The following is a 10,466-nucleotide window of genomic DNA, read 5'->3' as shown; positions in this document are numbered from 1 at the left end:
AAATATTGGAATTTGAGCATGCGTAGACGCCGAATCTCCGCCATCTTTGTTAGGGAAGGTCCACTTACACAGAAAAAATGTAGTGAATTTTTTTCCCTCTTGGTGGTCAGAAAGCTGTCCTTTTTATCTCATTCCATCAGATAGTGATTTGAAATTAACTAAGAGCAAAATGTCTGGGCCAAACGCTAAAATCGGCATGAAAGTAGAGGTTGTAGGCAAAGGTCTTGTGGGTACAGTAGCCTATGTTGGGGCGACGATGTTCGCTTCTGGCAAATGGATTGGCGTCATTCTGGATGAACCGAAAGGCAAAAACGACGGTACAGGTACGTTTATAACAGGCCATAAAAAAAATTGTTAGAGAATGTTTCTTTAGGATCCTTTAGGCACAGCTGAACCCGGGGAGGGAGGTGGGTGGCTCCCATATAAAATTGACGGGGATGCTCGTCGGAAAATTAAAATTAAACCCCTAAGCTAATTTTGGTGTGGTTCTAGCTTAAACTGACCCCTAAATGAGACCATACTAATACAGACATTGTGGGATTATTTGTAACTTTCTTTATGCACATCCCTAAGCAATACCTGAATGGCCAAATATAGTGACTCTCCATCTTACACACCCTAAGTGAGACCAAAATCTGCAATGTACACCTCTAAGGAAGACGACGAGCATCCCCATCACTTTTACGTGGGAGTTACCCCCCCCCCCCAACCCCCCGGGAGGTGAACCTCTATGAAAATTTGCGTTGTATGGTGGTACAGTTACTGAAGCATCGATAGTCATCATTTCTCAAAGGATTTCTTTCGAGCTGATTAACACCGTGATCTATTTTTAAAAAAATGTAATTATATAAATCTATTGTTCGATTAAGTCAAATCTAAACAAGCTAATCCCATAAGGACATTCCATTTTTTATCTGCACCCCTCTAACGATGGCGGGTTTTTTAATATGGGGGTTTCGATTTTTCTTCAAAGGGGGTGTTTACATGACATCGGGGCAACTTTCACTCCTGAGTGAGTTCACCCCGGTTCCCTCTCATGGCTCTACATTTGTTTACATGATACCACCACAAAATGTCATGCCGGCGCGAGTCCCCCCGGCGTGAGTTCACCCCGGTTGTTATACCGGGGCGAGAATTTCACTCCGGTATGAAATCCCGTAACAGTATCATGTAAACGTGAAATGACCACAAGTTTTGGTGTGAAATCAGTCTGCTGGTAGACTGGAACATGTAACGCATGCATAATGTTTGTGATTTTGAATCTTACGTGTATTTTATCAACACGGAGTGTACCTTCTAATAACGAGACATGAAATGACCCAGTCATAACGTAAACACGATACGAAATAAAAAAGTCATCTCGCAATGAAAGTCATGCCAGTGCGAGTTTTCTAATGTAAAACCCCCCAAAGAAGCCAACAACATTTGGACCCCTCGTACAAATTTTTTAAAAGGTGCCAACAAAAATTTGACAGTTTGGATTGCAGTTATCTTTAAAGGGGTGAAGATGAAAAATGGAACATTTTTATTCATCCATTGCCCATGGCTGGGACATTGTTTGTCTATAAATGATTTGGCCATGGTACCATAAATTTTGCCAAACAACCACAGAAAAACATGACTAACAGTACAGTGCAATGCTTGTTATTGAATCTGTGTAGTTCAAGGAAAAGAATACTTCAAGTGTGCTGAAAACCATGGAATATTTGTGCGACAATCCCAGATCACAGTGCTTGAGGATGTGCCTGCCTCACCCACCCCACAGCGTGGCTCAGCTCCACGTTCCAGCATTGGAGGAGGTTCCTCTATTCCACTGCCGTCTTCAATGAAAAAGGAGAGGGTAAGTTTTAGCTTTATGTCTAGCTACAAACAGTTAAAGATTTAATTCTAGCCAAAAGGAACCAAAAAGTCTTTTTTGGAAACTGTCAATCATCCTAGAGGGGGAATTTTTAGTTACCTCTTTTTGAACTTACACTGTAGAAGCTAAGTGATTGCAGAGGTAGTCTAGTGGAGAGAAGTGTTATTTTTTAGTTCTGAGGATATGGGTTCGAAACTCCTGAGTGGCAATAGTTTTCTCTTTACCCAAGACCACAGCTTAGAAGTTCATCTTCCTGGTTTCAGTTTTCTTTAGTATGATTAGGGCAAAATATAAAATGCAATTTTGGCTAATGTGGGGAAATGAAATAAAAATACATGGCATGTACACAACAACATACATAAGCTTTATTTAATCATGGTATTAATTAATGAGCAAAGGTTTAGTTATACAGAAAGAAGTAAAAAATAACAGATAAAAATGAATGACGTTTCGGTGTCATCTTGACACCATTTTCAAGTTCAAAGTGATCGCTGATAAACTGACAAAAAAATTTTTGGATGATGATTAGCATATATGAAATGTGCACAGTCACGCAAAAAGTTTTGCTTGAATTGGGTCCGATTGGATGTTTAGAGAAGGTGTTAGTCAACAATCAAACTTGTTATTGCCAATAACAAGTGCAATTTATTGTTTAGTGCTCAATTAAGAGACAGGGCTGTCACTTAGATTTCAAGTTGCCGGGTAAATAGAACAAGTAGGCGGGGAACCAAACAGTTAGGGATTTCTTTTGGTTCTATTTTTTCTTCTATTTTCCTATGAAAGTAGCCGGAGGCCACGTTCTTAGTAGCCGGGGGAAATCCCCGGCCCCCGCCTCATAATGACAACCCTGAGAGAACGTGATTATTATTTATTTCTATTTAATTTTCATATTCAATTTGTTGCAGTCATTTGGATCAAGAGGTTCCTTGGACAATACAGGCAGTAAGGCTTCTCCTCCATCATCAAAGATAGCTACACCAAAAACAAGTGTTTCCTCTGCTCCAGAGCCTGCTGTGCGTGACAGTCCACCTAGCGTGTCTCCTGCTACAAGTGTCCCTCCCATCTCTTCAGGTCAGAGGAAGTCATCAGGACCAACAGTATCTGTTGATGAGCATATGGCACTTCAGAAAAAGGTTTTACAAAGATACCCTGCTTCTGTGTATGCATAACAACCCTCCAAGTTGTGACCATTCTGTTTGCCATGGTGCCTAAAATTTTGCAGCTGGCGACTTGATTTGTAAAAAAGTCTCCCTAAACCAAAAGAGTTGGTTGCCAAATGGCGACCGAGCAAAAACGTTTACTTGGAGGGTTGCTTCAAGTTACCGTTAATTAACCGTAGCGGTAAATACAGTTTACATTAAAGAAATCAACAACAATTTTCCTTGATCTATACTCTTCCAAACATGGCAGTGAAACCACTCGCCTGCAGCTCCTGGTTACATTTGAGTTTTGAGCATTTGACATTGATTCGAGAACAGTCCATGGAAAATTGTTGTTGAGTTGTTTTTTTACAATAACATTGACAGTTTTTGAGAAGTTTCTTGGAAAATCATGCATGCAAGAAAGAGAAAAGCAAATAAGAAATTGCACCACCATCATGTCATTTCCATAGCCTGTACTCTTATCGAACATAGCTCTCGAACAATCAGTGAATGAGAAATCACTCAGTTGTGGTAAAAATAAGAGAAGACCACCTCTTGCCCCAGAGAAACGGCTAGGCCACTGGGTAAAATTGCATATTATGTTGCCGTTACAACATCTGGAAATCATGGTTGCCTTCTATAAAACTCCATGACAAACATTACCTTGGCAGTACTAGCTCAGTCAGTAGAGCACTTGACTGCTCAGCTGGAGGTCATAGGCTCAATTTCCGGGATCAGACCAATACTCAGGGTCTTAAATAAAAGGTACCACTTCTGTCCTGTAAATGGCTAGAACTTTGCGTGGCTCAGATGACCACATAAAATGGCAGTCTCATCTCCATTGGGAGACATAAAAGTAGTGTCCTTAATTAGCACTTTTATGCTATGTCGATACTCGAATTAAGCACGTTTTTTAATGCATGTTTGTCAATATGTAATCATGTACAGGTAACACAAAATATCTTACTTAAGGTCTCTATTGTTTTGGACTGGTTGTTCTGAGACAATCCAGTTAAAATATAACTAAAGATTAACATCATTTAAAGACAGGCTCGTTTTAATAAAAATTTGTGTTTAATTCATTACAATAACATGTGCTTATATGGTTATAGGTGACTGAAAAGGAGAAAGCCATTGTTGACCTGGAAGAAAAGCTGGAGACATTAAAAAGCAAGCGACAGGAAGATAAAGCTAAAATGAAAGAGCTAGAAAAAACAAGAATGCAGCTTGAACAGGTTAGTTGCATGTACATTGGGTACGTAGGTGTTAACAATATGTCTTTTCATGAAGCCTTCTAAGAAAAAATCTCTCTTATGAAAATATCAGAGGCACTTGTCTTTGATTACCCTTGATTCTCACAACCTTTCTGACTGCTTAATCATCAGCCTTATAAGGAGAAAATTGTGGATTGCTTTTCACAACTTTCAAAGGCAAAACTGTCTTTTATTTAAGATGAAATTTTTTGCGCGTAAAAAGAAGTCTTTAAACTTGCAGAAGGAAGATATAACAATAAAAATTTAGTAAAAAAATTAGTTAAACACGACAACCATCAAATTATGTTTTTTACAGGTCAAAACAAAATTCAGATTAAAACTTTTTAACCTAGATTGATTATCTATTTCCTTTTGTCTCCTGGCCCTTATTATTAATGAATTAGTGCTGGGATACAAAGGAAATTGGGAAACAACCGATAATTAGGGCTACGAGATAAAGGAAACTGAGAATCAACTTAAGTTTAAAAATTTTAACCAGAATTTACTTTTGACTTGTAATATAATTTACGTAGCAGCCAAATTTGAAATTTTTAAAACTGTTGCTAGGCAACTGCCAACATTCAGCCAATTATGTATTCTGAAATAATAAATAAACATTGTTGCTTCGAGTGTGCCTGTTATTGAAATAAGTTGTTGCATACAATGTAGCAATCACTGGTGCACAATCTCAATATTTTGAGGGATTGTATTTTTAAATTAATATACTTCTATGTTTCAGCTTTTTAGCAGAGAAACGTTTATGTGTAAGTTTTAGTGTTAAGGTGTTTACCTTGATGGAATTAAATGTCACTGTCAGCTGTTCTTTTGCAAACAGAACATGTCCTTATTCTGTTTTCATGTTTACATGGGCAAGTTGTACAGACACCTGATTTTTATCATATGGTTTGAATGAAAAATACTGGTTTTATCTGATACAGCTCCTGTACTTATATTTTTTAAAACCTAGTTTGTGGATTATTAATTTTATTATTACTGCAGCTTTGTTTTTATGAGAGAAATTTTCCCATTATGTTATATTTTGAGCATTCAACCATGGAGGGTCATATAAAATGGTTTGGTGATTTATCACTGTAGATGCAAGAGTATAAAACCCGATGGCAAGAGGCACAACGAGATTTACAAGCACAGTTGAATACCACCAAAAAGGTAAAGTTCTTGCACCAATCCATAGTGACTTGCTTGCATTAACAAATTTTGATTATCCTACAGGTGTAGGGGTAAAAATGTATTAAATTATTTGGAGAATAATAATTCAAGTGTGTGTGAATAAGAAACCCCTCTTTGAAGGTGTTTTTGGAGCAGTTGAACTAATTTGATTGTGCAGCAGTTAGTGTAGACATAGAATTTAACTCCTGCTGCACTGTTTGTGTTTGAAAACAGAGCTTATTTGCACATATTCAAATATCTTTTTTCCAAAATGTAGATATATAATAACGTTTTAGTTTCTTACCACTGCCTGTTAGAATAGATAGGGCTGGCTTGTATTTATTCCAAACAGAACAACCTAATTGGTAAATGGTTGCTAAATTTTATGAAGTGCTACATATATGCTGATAATTATATTTTCTTTGACACATTTTACTAGATGTCTATGGTTTATGTACATGTGTTATGGTTCAACATAACCCATGGTTTAAATTTTCCTTTGTTTCAAAATTGTTATCATGCATTACCATACCCAAAACAAAAGAAAATAATAATTATTAAAACAAGGTTAAAATTGAACCACAACGCAAACATATATTCGCATTTTTTCAGCAATGCTTCTAGTAGACATAGACTACAATGGAAAAAGAAATGCAGATTCACTCTTATTGTCACTTTCACTTTAACGGTATAATTTATACAGTCACACAGTGCATCTGCAGCATTAAAAACTGCAGTCTTGTCACCTTTCAGAGCATTATGCTGCTATCTAAAAAGAAAAAGATTATTTGACAGCGCTCACAAGGACAAAACCCGGGAAGGCAGGAGCCCAGACTGTTTAGTGTTAGACATTACAGCATGAAGTTGGGAGGAAATGTTCTTGCTTGGTTTATTGACTGACTTATTTTTCTGGTCGTAAAGGGGTTCAAAGACCTTTCCCACATTCCTGTAGACAAAGGTCTGCACCAACTCACACAGGAAAAAATAATGGATTCCCATTTCTGGATATTTTAGGGTATTTAAAGAATACCCATAAAAATCCCAAATTGGCAAAGTGAGACAAGTCCCAACCAGGGAATTCCCAACCAAGTTCCCTGATTGGGACTTGTCTCACTCTTCCAAATTTGGGATTTTTGTGGGTATTCTTTAAATACCATAAAATATCCAAAAATGGGAATCCGTTATTTTTTTCCTGTGTCAAGGCGTAGATTGACAAACTACATTGAATAACAGTACTTTAATTTTAACAGGAACTCAAAGAGTTGAGTGAAAATCGTCAAGAGCACAGTGAAGAGTTGACAGAATTGCAAGAAGCTGTTGAAATGGCAACACTGGACAAGGAAATGGCTGAAGAAAGGGTAATAATTAATGATTTACTCATAAGAGCTAAAGGAAGGTGGTGTTACTGATTGTTAGCACATGTTTAAGTGATCTCTTATTAATGGCTGTATTGTTTCTCAGCAGTCACAAGTTCAACTCTTCACTGGCGTTTGTAATCGCTAACTGGTTTACCTCCTATGAGTGGAGTTTTTATATGTAGAGTGCCTCTTAATTAGCTGTAGAGCAGCCAAGTACACTTCCACTACAAACAAGCATTTACATTTTCCCAACATTTTGTGGGATTTTATTTTTTTTCTCCTCACAAAATTTTATCACCAGTACCTAGAAATATTTCTTGGCCATGTTGTATTCTCTGATGGTGGTGTTTTTACATTTAGTTGGAATCGCTTCAACAAGAAAATGATCAACTAAAGGAGAAACTAGAAGAGGTCACTTTGGACTTAGAAATCCTGAAGAATGAAGTCAGTGAAGGAGGTAATTTAAAGTACGACTTTGAAATTTAAAAAGGGCTCAGTTGAACTCTTTCTTCAGTGTTGAGGACAAATTAGGGACATTAAGATCCCACCACAGGAACGGCAACCAAAACATGAAAAAGCGATAGGTTTAATAAGCAAAACATCTTACAATGCTGCTCGTGGAGTACACTTTTTTGTACATTTCTTTGCTGTCACTGCACAACTATAACATGAAAATGCCTAAATAAGCCACAAAGAAATTTACTTTCTCTTTCTAAACTTTGATATGGTTCTTAGGAATTCAAATCTAGGAGAGTTTGCCTACATTTGACAAAGTAAGTTAATTGGAATTATCACGATATACATGTGGATTTAGATTTTTACTGACTTTGTCTTTGATACTTACAGGTATTGAAGGTGCTGCCACAAATGCTCAGGTGAAACAACTTGAACAGCAGAATGGCAGATTAAAGGAAGCGATCCTTAGGTGACTGAACTACATTTAGCATTTCCTCTTGCACTATAAAAATTTGGATGTTCTAGAGAGAAAACCTAAAAAAGAAAGGCATTTTGTTGCAAGCTTAAGTTCCCCAGTCTTTGAGAATGTGAAATCAAGATGAAGACCAAATTTGTAAATAGAATAACAGAGGCATAGAAATAGAGAGGAATACTAGAAAATAAAAAGAAATCAACTTAGTGAAACTCTTGCCATGTCTCTAGCCCAACTATCATGTTTTGAAAACTTCCGGCATACATTGGCCTGCGAAAACAGCCGTTTCTCCTTGCTCCTCACCACTGGGGATGTTTAATGAGGAGGAACGTCTGCGACTTGGCAACAGAAATTCCATACTGATGACACAAATCAATGTTTACGTAATAAATTGCGTTTCTCCTGGTCCATTTTTTGTAAAGTGTTGTGATCATCTGAGAACGAGCTCCAGCCGACTCAAATACTTCTTCTATTCCACAAATATTGACTGTTTTGTTATAGATTCACCGCATTTACATTTCACCTTTGTAGCCTTTTGTCTTTTGTTGGTCATTTGTAAACAATGGCTAAAACAATGTAACTACTACTTCGTCCAATCAACACTTCTGACCGGATTCCAGACAGATTTTACATCATCAGTATGGAATTTCTGTCCCTGAGTCGTAGACATTCCTCCTCGCAAAATGTCCCCAGCAGGGAGGAGCAAGGAAAAATGGCTGTATTTGCAGGCTATGCATGCATCTATTCCAGTTTCTTGTAATGTTCTTTTATGCTTGTTGTAATGTTTGTGCTTGTTGTATCAGGCTTAAGGAGGTTCAAGCAAGTGACAAAGCTGAGATGCAGTCGTTACAAAAACAAATCAAGGACCTTCAAAGTGGAAACACAACACTACAAAATGAAAGAGATAAACTGTCTGAAGAGTTGCAGGTACATGAATTATAAACCCTCAGATAATCCCTCGTTTTTCTCTCTCTTCACTCGTACTGTAGTGGCTTAGTGCCTAGTTATCATTATTGAGCATGCCTATAAGCACTGAAATACATCAACAGTAAATGCAAATAGGCCAGTTTCAAATAATTTGAAACTGGCCTATTTGCATTTACTGTTTTAACTATTATTGTTAAAATTTGTATTTGGCTCTGAGGCTTAGGGGTATAAACATAAGAAAATGCATTGATATCCAGAAGCAAAATCATCAGAGAAACTCACAGTGTTGATTAGAAATACATTAACCTAATTTAAATCTGCTTGCCTTCATTAATGTTGCCTCTGCTAGGCAACAAAGCAATACTGGCTGTGTCTGTTATCGATCTCAGCCATTCCCTACAACAATGACATATCTTACGGGTGCATAATCTGTTAGCTCTTATGGGCTTCTTAAATTCGTTCCTTTTCAGGTAGCTGAATCTTCTTTGGCCGAACTTAAAGATCAAGTATGTGGTTTGTTTGTGTGTTTGCTTGTTTGTTTTAATTTAAACTCATCAACAATAGATGAGCTTGGGGAAGGTGCCTGAATCATGAAGCCTCAAGCACAAGAGAGGAATGTGTAAGGTAACCATGACAACCCTGTGAGTGGCAGCCACCAGGCAAGGTCACACTAAAAAAACCAGTGGAACATTCTTATCTCATACTTACCACAGAGAGGGAGGGAGGGCAGGGAGTGAAGTCGCCAAGCATAACTGAAACGGGCATAGCACACGAGAGAACGAGTTGACCTCAACAGCTGAGCTGTAAAACCACACAACCCCCTATAGACCCCCACCACTCCACATGCCTGCAATGGGGGAGGCCGCTGACCAGCATTGTTTCGTGTTTAACTCGGCTTATGTTAAATTGCTTTTAACCACATTATATATTTCAACTTTATCACCTTAACTGCATGATTGAAACAGAGAAATAAATTAAGTGTAAGCCTTTCTTATACTCAGCAAACCGTATACTTGAAAAAAGTATTGACCTATTCATGCACACAATCAAATTTTATTGTCTCAATGAATTGTTGTATTTATCTGGACTGCACAAAATGTGAAAGTACTTCTTTTTTCTTAATTTTAACAATATTCTTAGGTTGACACTGCTTTAGGAGCAGAGGAAATGGTTGAAACTCTTACAGATAAGAATCTGGCTTTAGAAGAAGAAATCAGAACACTCCGAGAAAATGTTGCAGATTTAGTGAGTTCATCTATTACATAATTATTTAATTTCAATGTGATCTACTTACTGTACTCCCAAGGTTTTTCTGCTAAAATAATTATTGTTTTGTAGCAGAAAAAATGGGTAAAGTAGTGAAGAAATCAACTTGTAACCGACTGTTACGTGAGCTCTGTTTTAGCTATGTTAAAAGATGAAAGCTGTTCTGTGATGGTTATACCTAACTACATCTCCCTAAACAAAATAGATAAATAGGATGCAACCATTTTTTACTAAATGTTTGTGCAAACATTTTAAATTTTTATTTTTCTTCTCACATTAATAATTTTTGAAGATTGAAAATTGGGTAAAGTGAGACTTTCTATCAGCCCTGGTACATGTAACTGAAATTAACCTTTTGATTTTGTAGGAGGCTCTCAGAGATCTCAATGAGGAACTTGAAGAGAACCACATGCAAACTGAGCGGGACTTGAGAGAGGAATTAGAAATGAACAGCAATAATCTTCGGGAGGTAAACATATGCCCACAAACTCCCAAGCACACTTTTTTGCAGATGGTGCTTTTTTTGTGCACAACTTCCTATATGCTGTGTGCTTTGTGGTGTTTTTT

The 10,466-nt window shown here is 37.3% G+C and overlaps 1 protein-coding gene across 1 annotated transcript in view; it reads left to right on the top strand.

The window, feature by feature from the left end:
• The first annotated feature begins 30 nt into the window (after positions 1 to 30).
• Positions 31 to 10,466, top strand: part of LOC140933780 (dynactin subunit 1-like) — a 29,630-nt gene continuing 19,194 nt past the window's right edge. Inside the window, exons 1-12 of the mRNA XM_073383421.1 lie at positions 31 to 323; positions 1,662 to 1,840; positions 2,764 to 2,991; positions 4,113 to 4,235; positions 5,349 to 5,420; positions 6,671 to 6,778; positions 7,139 to 7,235; positions 7,625 to 7,703; positions 8,510 to 8,633; positions 9,104 to 9,139; positions 9,774 to 9,878; positions 10,267 to 10,368. Coding sequence (XP_073239522.1) covers positions 170 to 323; positions 1,662 to 1,840; positions 2,764 to 2,991; positions 4,113 to 4,235; positions 5,349 to 5,420; positions 6,671 to 6,778; positions 7,139 to 7,235; positions 7,625 to 7,703; positions 8,510 to 8,633; positions 9,104 to 9,139; positions 9,774 to 9,878; positions 10,267 to 10,368 — 1,407 coding nt within the window. The 5' untranslated portion in view covers positions 31 to 169. The remainder of the gene's footprint in view (positions 324 to 1,661; positions 1,841 to 2,763; positions 2,992 to 4,112; positions 4,236 to 5,348; positions 5,421 to 6,670; positions 6,779 to 7,138; positions 7,236 to 7,624; positions 7,704 to 8,509; positions 8,634 to 9,103; positions 9,140 to 9,773; positions 9,879 to 10,266; positions 10,369 to 10,466) is intronic.

This window comes from Porites lutea, chromosome 4 (genome assembly GCF_958299795.1).
Source record: "Porites lutea chromosome 4, jaPorLute2.1, whole genome shotgun sequence".
NCBI lineage: Eukaryota > Metazoa > Cnidaria > Anthozoa > Scleractinia > Poritidae > Porites > Porites lutea.
This window is presented reverse-complemented; position numbering and strand designations above follow the sequence as displayed.